Here is a 24336-nt window from a genome sequence, read left to right as displayed (position 1 = left end):
ATTTTACTAAGAAATTAATTTTCATTTTATAGAGTGGCAGAATTGTCTAGGTTGGAAAAGACCTTGAAGATCATCCAGTCCAACCATCAGCCCAACATTGACAGTTCCCAACTACACCATATCCCTCAGCGCTAAGTCGACCCGACTCTTAAACACCTCCAGGGATGGGGACTCCACCACTGCCTTGGGCAGCCCATTCCAATGCCTAACAACCTGTTCTGTAAAGAAATACTTCTCAATATCCAGTCTAAACCTTCCCTGGTGCAACTTGAGGCCATTACCTCTTGTCCTGTCACTTATTACTTGGTTAAAGACACTCATCCCCAGCTCTCTGCAACCTTCTTTCAGGTAGTTGCAGAGGGTGATGAGGTCTCCCCTCAGTCTCCTCTTCTTCAGACTAAACAACCCCAGTTCCCTCAGTTGTTCCTCGTGCAACATGTGCTCCAGGAGGCGGTTATTCCCAACCCTATAGCCATGTATGGGGTTTATGCATTTTCCACCTACCTCCAGAGTAGCTGAGACCTTCCTTATAAAATCAACAGCCAAATCCTTCTTAGACTTTATAAATTCTCTAGATCAATTCTTTATTCTCAGGGGACAAGGAGGGAGAGAAGGGGAGTAAAATTTGCTCTAGGATAACTTTTTCTCTGCCTTTACATTTTATATCTATTCCTTTTTATGTTTTAATAAGGGTTTACTGGGTTAAAAGAAGATATCCTCAGCAGCAGAAGAGGGTTTTTTTCAAAGAAAAAGAGTGTGTTTTTCCTAAAGATAATCAAGATAGTATTAGCCTGACTGCCTCTGGAAACATGTTCCTCAGTCAGATCCCTTGATGGAAATTATCATATCATTTGCTGTCACATACTTTATAAATTTTGGTGGTCTGCTTTGCCTTGGACTATTCCAGCTGTTTTAGCAGGATACAGATGAAAATTCAGTCTTTCATATTACATGTATTTGATCCGCTTATGGTTTGGAAAATTAATGCCAAAGCCTGAAACTGACATCAGAAGCTGAAATCAAAACTGAAATTTGCAGGAAAAAAAATGGTAATTTAGCTTACTAATTTAGGTAATTTTTCCTACCTCTGTCAAGCAAAATAACTGAAATTTTAGGCTTATGTTAGAAAACAACAAGGGTCAAAAAAAGCCTTGTAATACTTTGAACTCTATCCTGCACTAGATCCACTTCAAAGCTGAATGGCATCAAATTCTTAATTCATGAAAATTTGCTTTAATACTGACAAATTGCACAATTTGGACAGAATATAAACCAATAGACTAGAAATACAGGATATAGTCAGGTACAGATGAGATTAGAGTAGCAGAAAAGGAAGGTCAGTGGAGCCAGGCATATTTACCTGATATTCTTCATGCTCACCTATATTAAAGAGTCTAACCAAACCAGTTAGCAAAGGCATAGCAACATACCTCTCCATCATCTGGTGGTGGCAGCTAAAGCCTTACCTCCTCCCCCTCCTCCCCTCAGTTTGCTCCCTACATGAGCTCTGCAGAAGCAGTTCTGCAGCTTCTTCAGCCACACAGCAGTCTTCCCCTTACAGGGGATGTCTCTCAAAAGCTAGTGCAAAAGGAATGCTAACAGAAAATTAATTGCCTTAGAATTACTTAGTTAAGCAATAGCAAATAAATTCTGTAGGGATTTTAATGAAGCAAAAGGGAGATAGATGGTTGACATAGTTTAGAAAGTATGACACATACTGATGCAGTATTCAGGGATGGACTAAAGCAGCTCTTGAGACAAGCATGTAGTGTACAGCTGCTCAAAGATGATGTGTATCAAGGATCCCAAAGTGACTACAAGCATCAAAAAAATCAGTGACAGCAGGAAAAGCTATTTATATCTTTGTCTGAAAATAAGGACACTATACGTATTCTATACATGCAGACATGTGAATCATAAAATAAGACTTTATACTAGGCTAAATTTTTAGAAAATCTTATTATTAATCTCATTTTTGTAACTCAAAATATGTCAAAACTGCATCACTGTACATAAGTATGCCTATCACTGTACATAAGTATGCCTTGCTGGGGGAAAAAAAAAAAAAAAAAAAGCCAAACAAACAAAAAAAACTGGACCAACAGCTTACTCATTTTTACAACAATTCAATGATTCAGTATAATAGTCTTACCATATGTATGAAATATGTGCCCAAGATCAGTTAAGAGCCCAGACTGTAGACGTCTGTCAACTTGGAAACATTAGCTGTGTATTTCTGTACTAACATGCATTCTTATTAATTGCACAGTAAATGGCTGATCCCTATAACTGTGAAAATAATATTCCATACACATTCAATAAGCTACAGATAAATTCCCAAAAGACTTGGGGTTCTTAAATAGAAACATTACGTTCTATAGCAAACTCTGTTACTCCTGAAGAACATCTACACAACCCTATCTATGACATTCGGTTATAATATCCTTTTTTATTCAGATAGTGTGCCAAACTACTTGTCAATGTCAGTGGAGAAAGTTATGGTATAAATAACCCTGCCTTACCGAAATGCATAGAAGGCACCTATTTGCCACTTTCTAATTCAGTGTTTCAAAATATAAAATGACACTACACAAGATGATTATCTTAAATCAAAGGTGATGCTACATGGTATCCAAGACAAGCCTGTGTAAGTTCACTTTTATTCCTATGGTATGTTGACTGAAGAGGCCAAGAAACACAAGGCAGGGATATCTTGGTACTTTTGTCTAGGAAAGATAGCCTTGAAATTCTATGATTAAGTAACTACATTAAGTTTCACCAGCTGACATCAATTCTTTCTATATGTAAAACACAATGCATAGTTGGAGAGAGAGAGAGACTTAAGGAGATCAAATTATTTTCTGTGAATAAATTATCTGATTAATTCATTCCCCCAAGTTTCCAAGGCATGAAAATATAAGGGTTTCAATAGTCTTGTTCATCTCATACAGTAAGGATATGTTTATCTTTGCAGCATTCAAGGGCTACTTTGAACCAGTTAATTCAATGTTTCGTATCAGCATGAAGCTTTAGCCTACCCAGTTTTCTCAGCAAACAGCAAGCAGTGATGAACAAAACTTGGAAACCTGGGAGAAAAGCAAAGCTGAAGAAAAAAGTGTAGAGCCAGGAAGGAAGGAGGGAAACAGCATTTGTTCATTGTTGGCCAGAGGATCCAAAAGAGGGTTTATTCCTTTATAATGAGGGTCGAAATGACTGCTTGACTTCTAAGTTGAATCTGGTTTTGAAATAACCTCCCACCTCAGAATATTGCTAATGTGAACTAGGGATAAAAAGGTATAGCATCATACATCATAAATATTTCTATTGGATTCATACAAAAAAGAGGAGTCTGCCATATCTATGTCATTACAGCTACAGGTGGATGTTTTCCAGCTTCTACCTGTTAGGATGGCTCTGATGTAAGCAAATTATATTTATACACCTCCAGGAAACACCAGAAGGGGAATATCCAGTAACGTGATAATTTCAGAGCTCCTCAGAGTAAAATTTTAAAAGTGAGTCTTTTTATTTGATATGAATTTAGGGGGTTTGTCTCAATGCGAAACTGAACAGAGGCACACAGAGATGAATGAGCTGATGTTCTGTAAATCAGGGCCTTGAGTCAGGTCAGATTAATAGAAAGCAGAGCCCTGTGGAAAGACAGGATGGTGATCATTTTTATGTGCCAATGCACGTCACTCCTGTAATATTTAAGCTACAAAAAACATATGCTATGTGACTAAAGGAGATCTGGTCATGATCCAGTAAAGGACTAATGTTGCTACCTAGAAGATGATAAACCAGACCATTACTGTGGGGTGACATGACCAAAGCTGTTGTATATCTACAGGCTGATCCGGCAACAAGCTTTCAGTCTTGCAAAACCCTTTTGCAAGACCCTTTTACAAGGGTCAGTTCAGCCCTCCAGCACCTATCTCAGCAAGCTTTGCTGCCTCCATGCACTCCACATGCCTTGGTAGCATTTCCAGTGCACCCCCTTGTTTTTGTGTCCTAAAAGCATTAGTTGAGGGGACTGCAAGACCCTCATTATGTTTGAAGTTTCAGAACATTTTCTAAAACTGAAGATGACACCATCTGTTTTTCCCCAGTTATCTCAGCATCCTCAAGACTAATGAAATTGTGAATTTCTAGTAAAGAAATTACATGGAACAAATCACAAAAGTGAGGGGCAAACTATTTTACTTCACCTATGTGAATCTTTGTCAGCCTTCTTTTAATATCAGGCTAATACAGACATACAGAATTACAGCCATGCACTATGAGCAACAGTACGGCAAACTGCAGCACTTGTATTACCTTTACAGGAAGCTTTCAGCTCTAGACAGTAGTTCCTCTGGAGAGTCTTCCATCTCTGACATCTCCTCTTTTTCTCACTCCAGTTTTCTTCTCTGGATTTTTTTTTCCTCTTTAGATCATGTCATCACATCTTCCTCCAAGCCTACACTCTCTCATGTTTGTTCATTCACTTTTGCCCTTGCTTTTGCTGACAGAAGACATCATTTGAGGACGCAAAAGAAGCTGAGTGGTTCTCATTCTTATTTGTGTCTGTTAGAAGCATATGTGTGTTCTAACATCTTGCTAAAAGTTTAAGACTACATGGCTTTCTACCCCTCTGGTTGCCATAGGCAGGGTAGAAGCTGAACAGCAGCATTCAGTTAAGCTAATATAATGTTCTACTGACTGTCTCAAACAGAAAGGAAAAAAACCAACCTAAAACATACAGAGAATGCAAGGCAGGGCAACACATTTGTGCTTGACAGTCTTTCACAGATTGGACAAAATACAGTTCAGAATTAGTTTTAATATAAAGCAGACATTTGGAAATTAGTTTTTACACTTAGTGTTGAAAATATGAATCTTATTATTTAAAAAAATATCATTCTGTAAAAAGTGAAGCCTGGGTGGCAGAATCTTTTAAAGCAGACAATCCTACTGAGTCCTTAGAATAGCAAGCAGCACCATCCAGTGGCAATTTTTTCCTATTAAGTTCTTAATTAAGGCAAATTTACATACTACAGAAGTATCATAGCACCCAAAAGAAGATATTTTTCCTTAAAGCACACATATTCAAAGCAGAGCCAGACTTCTACCAAGATAGATCTAACAATTACACAGGCAATAGTCGGTGTAAAATCAATATTCATATTGGATTAATAATACAAAATCGTTGTTATAACATATCAAGCTGCGATCCAGCTGAGAATTTTGCTTGCTGTTATACTGTATCTTTGTTTGAATTTAAACTTATCCTGTCCTTGTCTTAGAGCACTCTGCTTCCTTTACACTTCCTTTGTTGCAGTTACAGCAGGTAAAAATGACTGTAGTTTATCTAACTGTTGCTGGCTCTGTCCTGTTGAAGCCTCCTTGCTGGTGGTAGGGGCTCTGCTCTACCCAAGCAGTAGAAATTCAAGCACCTCAGGGGTACTGATCCAACGCTCCTCATAAGGAGCAACTTGTAATGCTCCTGCACAGCTGTTTTAAAGTCACTTTTGAACCTCTCAAGATGGACAGATGTCACACCCTCCTCCTAAATCAGAGAAAGGCAGGGAACCTTGATAGTCCATATTGCTTAATTGCTAGCTCAGTCCCAGGCTCTTCTCTCTGGGAGAACTGTTTGATGAATATTTCACCCTGGGGGCCAGGACAGATGGATCTGCCCCATGTCTGTATCTCTTTGTCCAATCCAGTCCTCCAGCATCTATCTCAACAGGCTTTGCTGTCTCCATCTGCTCAACGTGCCTTGATATTATTCTTAATGCACCCCCTGAGTTTATATCCTAAAAGCATTATTCATGGGGATTGCAAGACTGCCCTCATTATACTGCACATTTTCAGTTGGGGAAAAAAAAAATAGAAAAAAAAGAGTAGACTTTTGAAGGGTAATGGTGGTTTGAGCTATGAGGACTCCAAACCAGACCCACAACTACATGCTGCCCAGGAAGGACACAGCTAGCCTGCTCCAGAGGGAGCTAGATTTTTCTTCAAACTAAGTTTTTCTACTGGATTTTATGGTTTAGGTTTCACTACACTGGTTTCAGGTTGTGTTCAACCCCCAGAGTCACAACATTTATGATTTCTGCCTCGGGCTGGGAAGTTCGCTCTCCAGCCCCTACCTCTTGGTTCCATTTCTACCTCACTGTAAAACACTGCAGATAATCAAGACAATATGAAGGCAGCCTTCTCTCTCCCCCAGTTAGGACCAGTAGTCTCTCAAGGAAGGAAAAGTGTGCAGGAGAGAACCCTTGCCCTGCTGGAAGATGACCAACACACCCAGGGGCACTGGCTTTCCTGCTCTGCCCTGATCTTGGGCTCTTTTGCTCCCTCCCCCCCCCAGACAGGAGGGTAGATGAGAGCAAACTTTTATTCTTGCCCAGTGAGTTATGGCTCGGACTCTTCACCAGAGGATAGATGGTTTGTTCTGATAACCTGACCCTAATTTTCTGCCAACTCCTACAGCAATGTTTTAACTCCTCTTCACTATTATTCCATCCCAGCACAAATGAAAGCAGCAGGAATATATTCTCTCCCACAAAAGCCAGGGAGAACAACAGCTACAATTTTCTTTTTTACACCGTCTTTTCCAATAAAGGCTATGAATTTTCTTCTGTCCCATTACTACCAATCTTTTGGTAGGATATATGTGGAGGTAAGAACACCCTAATTCACACTCTTCTCTGCCTATATTAAAGACAGATCAATACGACAATGGATGGGAAGTGGGAAACCATGCTGAGTAAGCTGATCACTAGTTTCTGTGACTCCTCATCAGAAAAATTCTCCCTTAAGATTAGCCTATTACCATCACTTAGTATTATGTTTCATATACCAGTGAATTTTTCTTCTGTTTTCCTATTCCCTCTCTGAAGCATAATTTTCCATGTGCAAATAAATAGCCTCATTACTGGAAATAAGCAAAAACTAGACTCTGTGAGCATAGACAGCAATAATAACAAACATCTTATTTCATTTCATTCATGCTTCCTGCAAGGAAATACTGGTAAAACCAGTCCACAAAACTAGAAAAATGGTCAGACTGAACTACATCAAAGTTTTGCTCTCTGCCAGCTAATTTCTGCTGGTTAGATGCTATTAAAAATCACTCTGCTTTGAGTTAAAAAAATTAAGCTTAGGGGATGTTTATTCATAATTTAAGCTAGTTAATAATAGAAAAGTAATATGGAAAGAAAGTGACATTCTCCATTTCCATTAAAATAATAAAAATTGTGATTATAAGCCCATACTTCATGTTAGTAAGAAGCTAGAGCTTTTAAGGCCAGATTTTGCACTTTAAAGTATTTGTGTTTTAAGGAGAAATACAGAAATGAAAATGTTATTCAAGATGTCAGATCATTAAAATGTCATTTGAAAGATCCTGGCAAGATCTTTCTTAGGGCTACCTACAAGACAGGATATGAAACTAGATGATAGCTCCTGTGATAAAACAAGCCCTATGGAGACTTTCACAGAATTTCTGATACTTGCTGGTATCGCTTTTCTGCCATTTGATGTGCTACTGGTATATCTTCTTTTTAAATTTAATAAAATGAATATTACTCCGCCTTTTCTCCTGACTAAAAAAAATGTTTTATAAAATAGCTTTAAAAAGGCCATTACCTTAATTTTTGTTTCTACTGGCTCATTTAAGTATCATAAACAGCTAACACTCCATTTTAACCCACAACACAAAACAAATATATTATTAAAGGAAAATAGTGGACAACTGCACACAATAATTCATTCAAATTAATGAGCTCTTTTAATAATTAATTTTTAACATTCCTCCTTACATCTTTCTAACTAATGCAGTTCCAACATAGCTTCAAATATGCAGTTAATAATTACTAATAAGAGCTTTATCAACTCAAGAAATTTTTCTAAATACCAATAAAAGTTTATAATATTAAGAGATATTCTAAGATGTAGATAGGTAGATAGATTTCTTTTCAGGGTAACCAGTGTATTATCCCATTCTCTGTGTATACAAATACAGGCAAAAGGGGAGAAATCAAATATATCTTACTGTATTGCAAAGAGGAAACAATGAGATTTTATCCACACTACTTTTCCTTGACTATGCTGTACCACCAGAAGCAACCATACGTGCCTGCTTATTGAACATGAGTGAATGGGTTGTAAATAGTCACTTCAGTTATATGCACAGTAAAAGGCTTTGCTGGAGGAAGAATGCAAGTCAAAGAAGGCAAAAAACAAAATGCACTCTTAGCTGAAAGAACAAAGAAGCTTGGATCAGAAAAGTGTAAAAATAAAATTTTCTAAGATTTTTCTGTTTGAATTTTTTTTCAAGCTCTCGATCAAAAGAGGCTACACATTTTGAGGATGAAAACTAGAAAGAGCTTATCTTGAAATACATTGTGAACTAATTTAGTACAGCAACATCAGCATAGAACTCTGTACATCAGCACTTTACACCAGATGGCCCTGTCAACCAACATGAAAACATACTTATAGACCATCTTACCTATGCTCCTCAGTAATCCTGAAGGGTCAAATGGTAGGGCTGAGATCAACAAAGGTAAACCTGACACACTTTTTTTTGTTTTTTTAACATACACTTGTTTTAATTTCCTGTGCAGTGTACGCTTCTAAGAACAAAACTAAATATTTTGTTGTTTTCAACAAGTCTATAAAATAGTACAGATTAATTCAAAAATACCACAAGAGCAGATTTTTTTTCTCCTGTGTCCTCTGGGAAAAGGAAAGGGAAAGAAGACTGAGATGCAAAGAGGGAACTGATCAATATTTGGAAAAAAATCTATTTCAAGTGAATGAATGTCTAGTTACTGAAAGAAAGGATAATTAGATAGGGGGGAAAAAAAGAAAAAATATTTCAAACAGAAAATGTAACTAAAAGATGTCCATCTAAAGAGAGTTCAAAGCAATATACCAAAACTTCAAGGGGCAGAGTAGAATCATGAAGTAAGAAAATATTCATATCTGTGGTAAGCATCAAAAAAGTTATCACTAGAAATTAAAGAGGCATCTTCTTTTTCCAGAAACATATTTGTATTTTATGAATACATAACACATAATCAGTTTCAAAAGAAACAACACTTAAAATAAATGTCTGAAGAAACAAAGTTCAACAGCTTAACATGTTTTCTGAAGAACAGCACATCCCGACACAGTAAGACTTCTCCACCAACAAGGGCTAGTACTTGACATATATTGACCTAGAAATTCCATGCCAACATAGAGGCTCAGTAAAAACTGCCTCAAAGCAGAATTTACTCTGTGTCTTTACAGTGGTGCAAATTTGGAGATGACAAATTACAGTAAATGCACTTCATTTTCCAACTGGAACCTCTCACTTCATCAGCTTTTCCCATCATTTCTACCTGCAGGAGGCAGAAGCTCTTGCGGTCTGTTCTTCTGCACGCTCCCTGGTGACTAAGGTAGCAATGGACAAGGGGAGAAGGGGGAGGAAGGATTAAAAGATGAGGACAGTGGGGTTCAGGAGGTTGTGGGCACAAGACTCATGTTTGGAGAAGAGGGCTGTGCAGGAGGGGCAAGAGGCACACCTTTGGGTTGTTCTTGTGAGTTGTAACAGATAAAAAGAAACAGATGAGCTTCCTCTTTCTTCATTGTTATAAGAAAATATGTGAAAATATAGCTCTGAAACTTCTTTGGGTGTCCACACTGTCTGAAGTTGCCAATGATAATGAATAAAAAACAGGAAACTAATAAAGACTGATAAAAGATGGGGAACAGCAACACTGAAAATTAAAGTCCATGAGAGGTTGCTCCTGCAGCAACACCAATTAATTTCTCTAATAGTGATAACTGCTAATGGAATAGAGAGTGCAATGTGTTGAGAAAGCAGGACTTCAGGCACTAAAGTTATAAATAGTGAATATAAGGTAGCCACTATTACATATTCTAACAACATTAACATCGATCTCTTGCAAGAGATCCATGAGGGAACCAGTCAAGTTTTGTTTATATATTTATAGTTTAAAATTTACTCTGATTGTAGCTTTTGTCATTCCTATAGATGTTATGGAGAAAACAGCTAACATCGTAAGGCAATAGGTGTCTTTCCACATTTTAAAATTCAAAAAAGTTTACTTATAAGCATCTATCTACTTATAAGTATCTATGATTATGAGAAAGTCAGGTAAAAACACCAGGAGGCCTGCATGGATGAACAAGGAACTTCTGGATAAGCTCAGACCCAAAGAGGAAGCCTACAAGGGGTGGAAGCAAGGACAGATAGCCTGGGATGAATACAGAGAATTTGTCCAAGCAGACGGATCAGTTTATGAAGGCCAGAGCCCTGATAGAATTAAATCTGGTCAGGGATGTCAAGGGCAACAAGAAAAGATTCTATACATATGTTGGTGAAAAAAGCTAGGGAAAATGTGGGCCGTCTCTAGAAGGAAACGGGAGACCTGGTTACCTGGGATATGGAGAATGCTGAGGTACTCAATGACTTTTTTGCCTCACTCTCAACCGGCAAGTACTCCAGCCACACTGCCCAAGACACAGAAGGCAAAAGTGGGGACTAGGAGAATGAAGAACCACCCACTGTAGGAGACGATCAGGTTTGAGACCACCTGAAGAACCTAAAGAACCTGAAGGTGCACAAGTCCATGGGACCTGATGAGAGTCCTGAGGGACTCACATCCATGAGTCCTGAGGGAACTGGCAGATGAAGTGGCTAAGCCACTATCCATCATATTTGAGAAGTTGTGGCAGTCCGGTAAAGTTCCCACTGACTGAAAAAGGGGAAACAAAACCCCCATTTTTAAAAAGAGAAAAAAGGAAGACCCAGGGAATTACAGGCCAGTCAGTCTCACTTCTGTTTCCGGCAAGGTCATGGAGCGGATCCTCCTGGAAACTATGCTAGGGCACATGGACAATAAGGAGATGATTGCTTACAGCCAACATGGCTTCACTACAGGCAAATCATACCTGACAAATTTTGTGGCCTTCTATGATGGAGTTACAGAGTTGGTGGATAAGGGAAGAGCAACCAATGTCATCTACCTGGACTTGTGCAAAGCATCTGACACTGTCCCACATGACATCCTCGTCTCTAAATTGGACAGACATGGATTTGACAAATGGGTCAAATTTGACCCACTGGGTGGGTAAGGAATTGGCTGGATGGTTGCACTCAAAGAGTTGTCATCATTGCCTCAGTGTCCAAGTGGAGAGCAGTGACGAGTGACGTTCCTCAGGGGTCAGTACTGGGACCAGTGTTGTTTAACATCTTTGTTGGTGACATGGACAGTGGGATTGAGTGCACCCTCAGCAAGTTTTCCAATGACACCAAGCTGTGTGGTGCAGTTGACACACTGGAGAGAAGTGATGCCATCCAGAGGGACCTGGACAGGCTTGAGGGGTGGGCCCGTGCAAACCTCATAAAGTTCAACAAGGCCACGTGCAAAGTCTTGCACATGGGTTGAGGCAATCCAATGCACAAATACAGGCTGGGTGAGGAGTGGATTGTGAGCAGCCCTGCAGAGAAGGACTTGGGAGTAGTTTTTTCTCTTTTACCTTATCTGGAAAAATAATTAACTTAAAAGCAGGTTTTACACACCTTTTATAACTCAGAGTTAATTTCACTCTCACAGCCAAACTATAATGCTATTAAAATATTAAAACACTAATAGGTCCTAATAGAAAAATACACAAGATCACTGTAACATTAATATAACTTGCCAAAATCAGTTACAATTCAGAACAATTTCCTTGCATGTATCTTATTCATGCCATTAGCAACACTCACAGTACAGCAAGGATTCATATATGTTTTAAAACTGTATTAAAGCTCAAGAATAAAACCCTTCCTTGTGCTCTCATTTACAGTATAGGGGAAAAAGAAAATCAAAGTTCAAAACTGGCTTACTTCCAGTATGATCAGCACGTAGACACCTAGTAAGATGATGGACGCAATTGTTACTTGTGCCTCTATATTTGCGTGAAGGTACTGATGCTTCATGGAGAGAGGAACACTTCCAGGCTCCTGTAGGAAAGCTTGAATGTTTATGAAGATGGTGCCTCTGGTGAAAGAAAGAGAAGATTTTCTTATTTCTGGAATGTAATGTCATTAGTTTTATTTAAGCATTAATTTTATATTGAGTATCTATCAATATATTTATATGTGTTATACCTTTGCAATTGCAAGCAACTTTTCAAACATTTTCACTCTGTCCCTCAAAATAGCATTCTTTCAAAAGCAACTCATGTACAAACCAGCCTTGTAAATCATTTAAAAAGCAACAAGTCATCCTTTCCCGGCCCTCTGAAACAGGCAGTGATAGCTTAGTTTTAAAACATTTTCTATTCCGTCATAGTCAAGTCTGTGTAAACTACTACTCCAATGGAACATTTCTCAGTCTCTTAGCCAACCTGTTTGGTATCTGAAAGGTTCTAGTTGTGATGATTTGATGATTTCTTCTTGAACTTAAGGGCAGAGACCAGTTGTATACCACCTGCAAGAGAATCACGTTTGGCAATATTAATAAAAGTCAGTGGAAGTGATATGTCTCTGATCTAGGGTTTTATTCCTCTTTTTTCTCTCTTCTGTGCATTTAGGAGAATTTTTTGTGGACAGGGCATAACACACACTAGCCTAAATTAATTTCACCTGATTAGGTATATTACAGGCATTCAGGTTGGAGCAAACTCGTCCTCATTCCTCCACTCAATCAGTGAAGTGAGAGACACCTCCAGGAGGTGGTCCAGAGCGGGGATGCCAAATCACACTTTGCATTGACTATAAGGAGCATCTAGGGCAATTAGGCTCAAGAGATAACAATAGGGTTCACTCCCAAAGATTGCCTGGGAAGAAAACATACATAAGGTACAGACCATGAAAGGCCTGGAGGCAGCTTCATACCCCTAGATATTATGAAGGGGACATAGTAGAATTTCAGTAAACAAAATTCCTGTTTGCTGATCTGAGCAAAAAGAAATAAAAACTTTTCAGAAGATAAACACTTTCTGAAACTTTGCCCATTACTACACACTGATATTCATGCAAGTTTAGGCAGATACACTCTTTAAATGTAGATACATATATTCTCTCTTTTTTAAAGTAGAGGAACTTTAAAAAACTTCAAATTTGGTTAATTGTAGCCTAAATCCTAAGCCTGTCCTGACCCTGTATGCTACAAAGTGTGGAAAAACAACAGCTTAATCAGCCAGCTTTGAACATCTGACACAGAGAAATGCCTGAGGAGCATGCATGCAGGGAAGGTTAATTTGGCTACCTACTCATGTCAGGACCATGGCTGGCGTGCCAGCAGAGGTGGGCTGCTCCAACCAACTGTGTGCTGGCTGCCCCCCAGCAGCACAAAGGCTAGTTGGGGAATCAATGCCAGCAGCACAAGTTACAGCAGCCTCCTCATCACAGGGGTGGGTGGTTTAAGAGAGTAATTGCCATTATGGTATTTTTTGCCATGCTGAGGTAGTGGGACTAATATTTTGCTGTAGACTGTGAGATTAGGTATAAGCAGGAATACTGATGGCATTGTTCATTTGTTCTCTCACTAGTAGAGGCAGACCATCCTGTCACATATACAGAATGAGAGGCAGTTGTTTGTATGTCAATGCTATTTATTAAATGATGAAGCTTATTTTTATTTTGCAGTGATATAGAATGACAGGCTGTAAAAGATCTTCCCTCACTGAGTTCTCTGGGAGAGAGCAGCAGGAACTTGTTACAAACATCAAAAATAAGAAAGCCTTAAGAGAAATAAAACCAATAAATGTGACACATTTGAGAAAATAATTTGCAACAAAATGTGAAAATGTATTTCAGTAAGTGCAAAAAGGCACTTTGCACTTGTTTCTTCCTTCTAAGACAACTTTTGAAACATTGCCCCTTTTAAACACAAGAACTTCCATGCTAAGTGTCAGTCAAGGACATAAGTTTCACAAAATTTTATTATAAGAAGCTAAAGGAAGTCTTAAAAAGACAAAAGAAAATGTAACTTTCCTCTTATTGGATTAAGTATTAATGCTGATGTTGACACACTTCACAGCAGGGCGAAGCATGACCACTTAATCCACACAATGATGATGAAATGTAAGTGATAAAACACATCTCAGAGAAAGTGAAAGAAAATCTAAAGACCATCACCTGCTGCTGGCGTCTCCTCCTTGATCCAGCATCTTCAGTCTGGCTGATTTGTACTAAAATGTAGTCCTCTGATTGTTGATCAACTACATCTGCTACAAATGGGCCTCCTATGTCTAACTTCAACAGAGCAGAATCATGAAAATCGGTCAGATTCATAGCTGTTAATAAAGTTGTTAAGGTGTAAATTTCCAGTAAAAATGAGCATAGGCTGTACAAATTCCAGGAAAAAAAATTTAGATTAGTCAACTTATTAAAAAAACATTCTTCAGCTAAAATGCTTAAGAAACTATGAAAACAAAACAGATGTCTACTTCCTCACCAAGTATCACTGTTTTGGTCACGTTTCCTAAGGGATCAGCAGTTACGGATTCAGAACAACTACATCTGACCTTTCCTAGTGACTTTTGAGATCACCAGTGCTTTCAGCTGACACTGTAGATCTACCAAAGCTCCAAAATAACATACAGAAATACACAGAGACAGATAAATAAGGCTTTTTAAGTGCTTGTACTAGATGAAAGGCTGCATCATTAGCTCAGCAATTTAAACATCACAGAATCTGTACTGCGGAAAACACTGTGAAAGCTCCAACTATGGGAAAAACTAAACCAGAATCAATGTCCTATTCATGACAGAGGATTTGCTTTTTGGTCAAAATTTTACTCACAATTTTTCAAACATCTGAAAGACCTATTTTCAAACTCTTCTCATTTGGGTACTCACAGACTCTTTCTCCTCCAGCTCCATCATCTACTTTTTCTTTCTCTCTCTCTTGGATATCTAGCATGAGGTGTGGTCAAACTACATTCCTAGTCTAATATAATGGAGAAATCAGCCAACCATGACCCACAAATCCATTGGAAGTCTGACTCAATTAGTCCAAATACATGTAGGACTATTTAAACTTAGTATTGTGATAGTCCACTTCTGGCACGGTTGAGAAAGAAGCATCCCTGTGTATTTGGGGAAGAAAGAAAGACTGAACTTTTAAACCCTTCACAGTCCATTTGTTACAATAACAGAGCAATATTGTAATTGTTTTGCTCCTATCTGTGGTCGGATAAAAAACTAAGGCATCACCAACAAAAAAAAAATACCCTGAGAAGGGAAAAGAGACTTTATTTTACACATATATGCTCTGTTGAAATCATGTGCCTTAATCACAGGTTTGAGTATCTTAAGGGTTTTAACATCTAACATTTAATTGAGCATATTACAAAGAGTGAATGTTGCAAAAAACATGTACAAGATCATATACCTACTAGAAGGATTTTCCCCGAAAGATTTTTTGTTGCCCACAGAACTCAGAGATTTTTAACAGAAGAAAAACCACAGTATGATTAGAGGGGACTCAGGGCAGTGCTGTTCCGTCCTTCCCAGTGAGCCCCAGTAAGGCCATCCATAGTAGACCAGTCTCTAATGGGGGAAGCTTTGTGACATTAGGCAGGGATCCTTCATCTTTAAAAGAGCTGTTGCATCTGTCCACATTCCCAGCAGGAGAACTAGATCAAGAAAAGAGATGTCTCTCACACTAATCCAAAAAAGACCTTAGCAGATCTAGTGACAGGTGAGCAGCCCATGCATTACAAAGTAATACAAATGTCACCCTGCTTAGCATGGTGAGCAGAGCAATCAGCACCAGTGTCACTCACATGCCGTTCATTAAGAATGAACCTCTCAAGCGTCTATTTGCTTAAAGGAATCACACAGGAAAGGATAAAAAAATAACCTCAGATGCAACAAATCAGAAGACCAACTCCAATCAGGAGAATTTACACACACAGCCCTTAGCAAGCATCAGTACAAATTACAACAGTTCTCTTCTGGTTCTGAAGGTTTTAAGTGTGATTTGGCATCACAGGTTTTCTGTGTCCTAATTAATACATAATATTAGTCTCACCTGGAACTATAGCTATACTTTTAACTAGAGACATTAATTATACTTTCTAACAGGCCTGCTGACCTAAAGTCATTAACCCAATGATTTGGGACACTGCTTGACAGTCTGCCTTTTATAGGAGTATAGCCAGTAATTTACATCTTGAAAAGCTTCAGGTGCATATAACTATGGCAGCTTCCTTTTAAGCAATACTGTTAAAATAAATCCTGTAATTACCTAGATGACACATTCAGGAGCTATTATAAAGGGTGCCTAAAATTAAAGGGGGAAAAAAATTAAACCTTATTTTCAAGAAGAGTGGTTCCTTCCTTCTTTTCCTATAAAGATGAATGTTTTTCCACTCCTTCCTGTGCATCAGAAAGAGCCCTAGCAAAACAGATTCCCCTTTGATTGCAAGTGGAACTGAACATCATTCACCAGTCTGCACTGAGGCTCTGAAATCCCATTAGAGTTATCTTTCTCCAAACAATATTTAGAGACTCTGTCATAATTTCATTGTTAGACTGGAGCAGATCACAGCCTTTATGAAACATGGAATCAAAACAAACCAGGAAGAAACTTCAGCCACACTTACATGAATCAAATTGCAATTTTTTTATCACGCTGCTCTTCAGAATATTTTTGTTCTGCCTTAACTTGGTTTTATATTTCCCTTAAATTGACAGAGTGTGATTTCCTCTATATTTTAATCATTCAGATGTGACTAACTTTTGGGAAAACTATCTTTAAACTTCTAATATCTCCTTTTATTCTGCAACTTAACCATGCTGGGACATTTTGTCTTTTCTGAACTTTTTTTGTAATGTGGCCTCCAGTGTATGCCTTTAAAGCAAAAAATTTCCCTGACAAGATTTACAGCCAGAGCTGTTATTTTTTATTTCACTTCAGCTAAGATACCTCATTTTTATGTAGTTCCATTCTTGAAAATATATTACTGCTGTGAATTATCTTGTCAAGGGATTTGGGTTTGTGTATGCTTTGTGCACCACTGCACAGGGGCTGTCTGTATTTACATCTGGCACCCGACTGGGTCCACTGCTCAGAGCTAAACCAAGAGCGGTTTTTTCTGAGCTTGGTTTTCTGACTAGCTGCTCCTAGAAGGTATTGAAGAGTGTGTGAGAGTCACCTCATGTCACTTTATTGTAGCTTTTGTGGCCAACTGTATCTGAGTTGGTTACTCCCTTCAAATCAGTGAAAAGAGGGTTCTTTTAAGATGGAATTCATTGCTTCATTTTAGACCACCACACAAAGATGAGACAAATTGCTCATGAGAAGCATCAGTTCCCTCTATTAATTATAAAGAGATCCTAGGATGACTAACTCAGGTGTAGCTGAGATGAGTCACTCCCTAAATACTGAGCCCCTGCTCTATCCTCCATCATGCCATTAATTCAGCATATACAGAGCCAGATGAAAAGCCATGATTGACACAGATTTTCTGTTATATTTGCATGCAGATGGCTAACTTTATGCTTTCTTTAACATCTGCTTGTATAACCTACTCTGCCTACTGTAAAATGAACGTTGAGAATACTATATCTACTGATTATTTTTCACCAAGTTTCTTTATATACTATTGATCCTGATTTATGACCAGGTCACTCATGCTAGTTTCTCCAGGATATTACCATTTTAAAAAAGGCATTTTGCCTGGGACTTAGCATCTATTTTTACATGTTGCCCTTAACTGGGGTTATTTCTGCATCACTCTTTGCAGCTTTCTCTTTTGATGTCCTATCCCTGTTTGTAGCTTATGAGTTGTTTTTACATCATCCCTTCACAATATACCAAATTGAACCACATGAATTTCTATACCTATTGGTTTCTTCATCTGAAGAATGCTCCATAATTTTTTTTTCCCTTTTTGGAGTGTCAGCAATCTGGTTCCATTTTTGTCTACATTGGATCCATCCTTTCTCTGTGCTTCATCGGTTCTAGAAGTTTTGAGAGTCCTTAATAAACCCTTTTTTCTACAGCATTTTCTCAATGATGCCTTGAGATTCTGCCTCTGCACATGGTCCTGGTCTTCATTCATCTACTTAGCAGCTTAAACATTGCCTGAAGGCCAACATGCTTAGTATGTTTCCAACAACATCAACAAACATAAAAGATTTTTAAATGTGTTCTGCAAGGAAAAATAACAGAGGAGTGTCTGACAGTAGAGATCTAGAGTTTCAAAAGTAAAAAAAAAAATGAAAGGGGAAAAAGAATGAAAGGGATTAGAGAGGTTGTTTCATTCATTAAGTTAATTTATGGTCCTTGGAAGAAAAACCCATTTTTAGGACCTCCATGGAAACTGAAAAGTCTGCTAAAATGTGACTATCTTTTTTGCCTCAGAGTCTTTCTTTCTATATATACCTCTGGTTTAGGGACTGGGAAAGGTGATTTTTCAGTGTCGCTAATGGTCACGGCATGATTACAAGTTTTCCTTTTCTTGCTCCATGATTAACACAGTTGCACCAATCGTTCAAACCCATGCAACTTCAGCAAGGAATTTGATAATAAGGTCAGCACTTTTATCCATCTTATGTCTGCCCTATCTAGAGCTTTCCCATCCACTTCCACATGTGGAAATGTTTTAACTAGTTCCACTGAATCCAAATGAAATGAGAAATCTAGGGTATGATGTAAATTTCAACATGTTACTGCTATTGAGATACATCTTCTACTTTCTGAATTTGAGATCTTAATCCTGGACTGGATGTGATGAAATCTCTCAGAGCTACTGAGGAGGAAGGTGTCAGTGAAAATGGCCACTGACTAGTCAATTTGATATTTATGGTTTTGTCTGACTTGGACTGACTAGAGACCCATTCAGCCATGACTTGAGATGATGTATTTTCTTTTTTTTTTTTTGCACATAAAAAGCAAGTGAGTAAGAAACCCTTCACATTGGGTGCTGTGAAAATATATACATTTCAAAATGTGAGCCCTTGCTCCAAAAATTTTACCAAAGAGATATGAAACATTTAAAGCAAATAATCAGATAAGGACTGAAAGGCTTTAAAATATATTTATAAAAATGCAAGATCCTTGGCCAGACTCAGAAAGAATTCACAATCCACTCCCCAGTTTTTATCAGGTTTCAGGGCCCAGAGAAGGAAGTTCTGACATTCTGAAAAAGGAAAATGCAATTGCTTCACCTAGACTGATCTAACCTACCCTCACCTGTTACAGAAACTGGCACAAGTACAGAGGTTGAGAGGGAGACAAACAAGACTGTTACTGAAACACTTGTCAGGAGCAGAGGAAAGACAGAAATCCACAGCTTGGCAAGGTAGGTGTGAGGCCCCTTGCACAGAAATGCAGTGGAAGGAGATTTACCTTTTCTTCTGCAAAGAAAATATTTCTACTATTGAGAAGTATAGAAATAACAATAATTGTAGAATGGAAAGAAAAGGCAGCACTGTATTGGGGAGACAGACACTTCTTTAAATGATAGTAAGGTAGCATATAGTTTGATTGTATAATTCCTTAACAACATTCACGAATCCCCATTACTTTTTAATTTCATAAAGCCTAGTTCAATTCAAAAAGTTAGTGCACAGTTAGTGCTCCAGCTGTCTGCTTCCCATTGCTGGAGAAAAATTTAAAATTTTACTTAGATCAGGGCAGAAGTTATAAGAAACAAAGGAATTAACATGGAGTATATTTAGTATTTCACAAGATTCTTCAAGTCTGAAAGCCCAAGTAAATTGTGGAGAAGAACAAGAATATTTCTCATTCACTCTTTGGTCAACCAGCTAACAGAGAGAAGTTACCTGGAGGTTTGAATGGCCAAACTGTTACAGAAAATAAAAATGTTCATGTCTTAGAATAGGTACATATAACTAAACTCAGAAATGATGGAATTTATTCAGACTCTGTATCTCTTCTATTTTTATAATCTACTTTCCAAAGGCACATCATCTTACTGAATTTTGATGCTTCCCACTTAACATGCAGTATTTGAGCAAAGGATCTGAAAATGCTTCGCGCATTTACATCAGTAGGGGTATTGAATCTTGCTTCTTGCAGAAGAGGGTCCTCTAGTGTGGCTTCAGTATAAACTTACTTCCTTCTGGTATTAGAGAGCTGAATTAGAATTTATAAGCCAATAAATCCCAAGTGTTGTCAAAAAAGAACAGTATTACCACTATTTTGAAAAACTATACTAAATCCACTGAATTTGTAACTGGTCTGACAGGGAAATCAGCATTAAAAAACCTTACAGACTCAAAAAGCTTCTATTAATTCACAGGAGGCAAGATGTTGTTTTCAGAAACTGCAGCCCACACACTTCAGTGCTACATGCCAGGTTTGTACCCACTGGGATTGGCAAAGCAAAGGGAGATATAAGTGGGCCAATAAAAAATAAGATAATGGGAAGAAAAACAGCTAGAGTAAATCCAAAGAGATTAAGGTATAGAAACATAAACAAATGGGAACTAGAGCAAGTGGAAAAGTGCTAAAGAGATGCCATATGAAAAGCAGGTCACTCCCATGCTAGCTGATGCAAGTCTCTGCCAGCACAGAGCCAGAAAGTCCTGCCTCTGAGCAAGCCTCAGACCTAATGGGCATGACAGAAAAACCACAAATATCTAAGTGACACCAGGATGACAAAGGATATGATGTCCAAAGGGGATCACTCAATTTGTTTTTTAAAAATATTTCAAACTTTGCTTTCATTTTTCTAGCATATGCAGACACATTGTATGCATGAGCATGCATCCATAACACAACACACACATCAATGTGCATGGGTGTTTCTGGAAAGAAATAGAAATGAGAGGAAGGAATTTTTTTAAAGAAAGTATATAGTGGCTAGTATCCATTAAACATTTCTTAACAGCTTTTGAGGCATAAGCAAGAGGTAAAGAGTTTTCATTTGCATAATTTGGCATCATATGAGCTAAGAGACTTATTTTCCACCCAAAGCAGTCTCATATAGCAACCTCTAGGGGTTTTGTGACAAGGACTACGGCAGCACACCTGCCAGTCTACCATCAAATTCTCATAGACATTCAGAGAGTAGCATCTAATGTCCTCTGGGAATACCACAGTCTGTCAGTCAGCATAAATCACATCTTCAACACTGCTGTGTGAATGGTTAAAGTTATCCAACGCTAGCCAAAAAGGTAAATACTTTCTTCATTATGCAACAAAGTGGAGGACAACCACGTGAGCTTACTTCTGTGCAAATGAAGACCAACAGCAACAGTGAGACGACATTCAGAATTGCTTGTGCCTTTTCCAAACTTCATTTAGAATGTGACCTTTCTCCTTGACCCTTCTGCTTGAATTACCAGGTCACCTTGAAAATGAAGCATGGCTTTGCTGGATTGCTTGCCTCTCATATATTTTTCCCCAGCTCAGTGACCTCAGGTAGGGGACAGTTTTCAAAACACATGACAAACTCAGAAGCTTCAGCTCCAGGTTTGTCAAGTAAGAAAGAGGAATGCTATATTCTGACTGTCTGACCGCTATTTGCCTCAAAGCATCCTGACATGATAGATAAAATGTGAGATATAGGAACGCTCAAATCCCAGTCCCAGCGGCACTTCCCTGAAAAAAAAAAAAAAAAAAAAGAATAACTGGTTGCAGAGTCAATGTGTACAATGCAGCAGCTCTGGTTCCAACCCAAAATCTGTGGAAAGAGAGGAAATCCTCAAGCTATGCTATGACAGTTGACTAAAACCTGAACTTAAAGACTCGCTGCCAATATACCCTCATTTGGCAGACTGGGCCACGACAGCCCTGGTACTGTTCAACACCACCATATGTAGGAGCTTTCAACAACAGTTTCAAGGAGGACAAAAATATTGATGTGAACAGGATATTGATGGGAGTTTACAGTTGAAGTTGTCACTAGTCCTACTAAATGTTCACTTGCTTTCCTCCAAAAAACAATCTCAACTTTTAATTATAAATGGCCCTCAAGCACTAACTTTTTCTTCCTCATTTACTCAACTAATAATTACATTATATTGTGTCATTATTGGTGACAGTGAGAATGCTAATAATCAAATCTATTTAAAAATGGATTCTTCCTGCTCAAAGCCATGGAAATGCCTAGTTAAAGAGAAAAAATCAACATTTCAAAAATTAAATCCTACTGCACCTTTTCAAAACAAGACACCTCCCAGGTGAAATATATCTATAGGTGAATCATCTTTTAACTCTAGTGAAATAAGAGCCAAGCAGATTGCAAACCAGACTGATTAAACTAGAAATATAGCAGAAACAAGAAATGTAATTTATTTGCAAAAGTTTTTGTTTACTAACTGAATGTTCATCCCTCAAAGACTTTTTACATCCAGGTCTGCATTCACCTGCAATGAATCATTTTTAGTTTGAATTATTCTCTTGCTTGTTCTTTTGAACAGTTTCTTGGCAATCTGTGGACTTAAATTCACTATTGAGCAATTTCGCATGGAAAATTTGTAAAGGAATCTGCACCTCCACTGAAAAATATCTACAGATCTACAAATCCATATATATGGCTGGGCTAAGCTGTTCTGGAAACGCATCCATAAATCATCTAGTTTCCTGCTTTTGAAGGATTTCACTGGGTAACATCATGGTCCAAGTATACACTACAGATATTTTATAGATGACAGTATACAATGGGTCTGGGGTGCAGTTGCTGCAGCCAGGTGCCTGTATAGGCCATAGTCCCAGCTGTTTGCTGAGCCTTGATCCCACTGGGTCTGCAACCCCACTTCCACACTCTTGGCTTCATGCAGAGGCTGGACACAAGGACTGGATGGGCACCACAAGGCGCCCCAGACACAGACCGTTCAGTATGACTTGGATAGGAAGCACAGCTGTGGTCTGCATCAAAGGACAAGTCTATGCAGCCCAGGCTCTGAGGACACCCAGTCCTCTCAGGGTATAAGACCATTCAACCAGTTTATCAATGAAATTTCAATTCTGGTTTTTTTTTTTTTTCAATGAAGGAAGGATACAGAAGTTTTCCAGAGGCGATACAGCCAACATCTGCCAGGACACACCTTGATCTGGATAAATGCCAAATAAAATCTAGGGGAAGGATAAAAAACAAACATTCATTAATAACACAAAAACTGAAAAATACCTGCTAAGCCTATTTCAAATAGTCAGGCAAGACTCTTTCAAACTATACATTAAATTGTAAGATTGCTTTCAGTATTTTCAGGTATGTTTCCAACACAGCTGGGATACTTAAGAAGGACAAGTAATATTCCTTCCATAAACTTACTGCCAAAGTCACATATTCAGTGTATTTCATTCAAGTGTCTCTTAGGACAAAGTTGTAATCTTAAGGAGCTATCAGGAAAGGAACACCCACATCTGAGGAAAGACAGTGCCATCTATTTTGTCTCTGATACAGAAGCCTGCTAGCCAAAAAAGAGTTCCTCACAGCAGCTAAAAGGATAAACTCCAGCTTTTGTAAATGTTTCTCAAGTCTTGCAGTCTAAGATTTTGCCGATTTTGAAGATTTTGGTAGGGGAGGGCAGCACTCTGGCAGCCCTGGTAGGGAGCTGTACCTCCCCATGGCCTTCTGCCTTTCACACTGTGGAGCACTACCATTGCTAGTGCATCCTCCCCAGCACAGCTTTTCCTATGAACATTCCTCAGGTGTTAGCCAGTATCTCAAGACTTATCCTAAATTCAACAATTGTACAGGACATACAAATTTGAGTTTAAGCTGCCTCCTCAAACTCAACTGCTTATACTACCATATTGTCCAGAGTGACAGCTAGTGCAGCAAACAGTGGGCTGATTAGGCATGAAGCCCTGAACAGTATTTTCATGTTTTTCTATCTTGTCCCCACCCTCAAGACAGTCTTTTATTAGCTAAAACCAAATATCACACCTCATTTTGAACTAATTCTGAGGAAATGGCCAGGGGACAATTGCAAATTCAATACTTACAGAGCAGACAACTACAAAGATGAAAAGGCCTGAAACTTTTAGGAATTTTAGACAGCATCTGAAACATAAAAAACATGTATTTACTATACAGCTAGTTTAAAACAAATCTTTTCTGTTCTCTTAATAGCTCTGACATTTCAGAAGCATCATGGAAAGCCCTTATAGGTGATAACATACCACATCAGAGTACAGACACCACAGCAGGGTCAGCAGGGGCTTGGGAAGCCTTGGTGACTATAACGGCTCTTGCCCTGGTTCTGCTGGCAGGTGGGTCTCATTGTGCAGGAGGGAGAATTTACCCCTTGGGAAAGCTGAATGAAAGCTGCAGCATGAGCTGGTGCTGGGACCTGGAACCATTTCCCTGCTGTTACTGCCAGCTCCCAACAGACCCAGAGCCTCATCAGCTCAG

General features: G+C 38.6%; 1 protein-coding gene across 1 annotated transcript in view; it reads right to left on the bottom strand.

Annotated features, from left to right (window-relative positions):
* The window catches only part of OCA2 (OCA2 melanosomal transmembrane protein), a 192961-nt gene that overhangs the window by 135562 nt on the left and 33063 nt on the right, over positions 1-24336 (bottom strand). The window contains exons 4-8 of the mRNA XM_074816908.1: positions 23928-23985; positions 22979-23051; positions 14132-14289; positions 12397-12479; positions 11894-12047 (exon numbers count right to left, since the gene is read on the bottom strand). Coding sequence (XP_074673009.1) covers positions 11894-12047; positions 12397-12479; positions 14132-14289; positions 22979-23051; positions 23928-23985 — 526 coding nt within the window. The remainder of the gene's footprint in view (positions 1-11893; positions 12048-12396; positions 12480-14131; positions 14290-22978; positions 23052-23927; positions 23986-24336) is intronic.

Source organism: Strix aluco, chromosome 2, assembly GCF_031877795.1.
Source record: "Strix aluco isolate bStrAlu1 chromosome 2, bStrAlu1.hap1, whole genome shotgun sequence".
Classification (NCBI taxonomy): Eukaryota; Metazoa; Chordata; class Aves; order Strigiformes; family Strigidae; genus Strix; species Strix aluco.
Note: the sequence above shows the minus strand (reverse complement) of the source record. Positions and strands in the feature narration are given on the sequence as shown.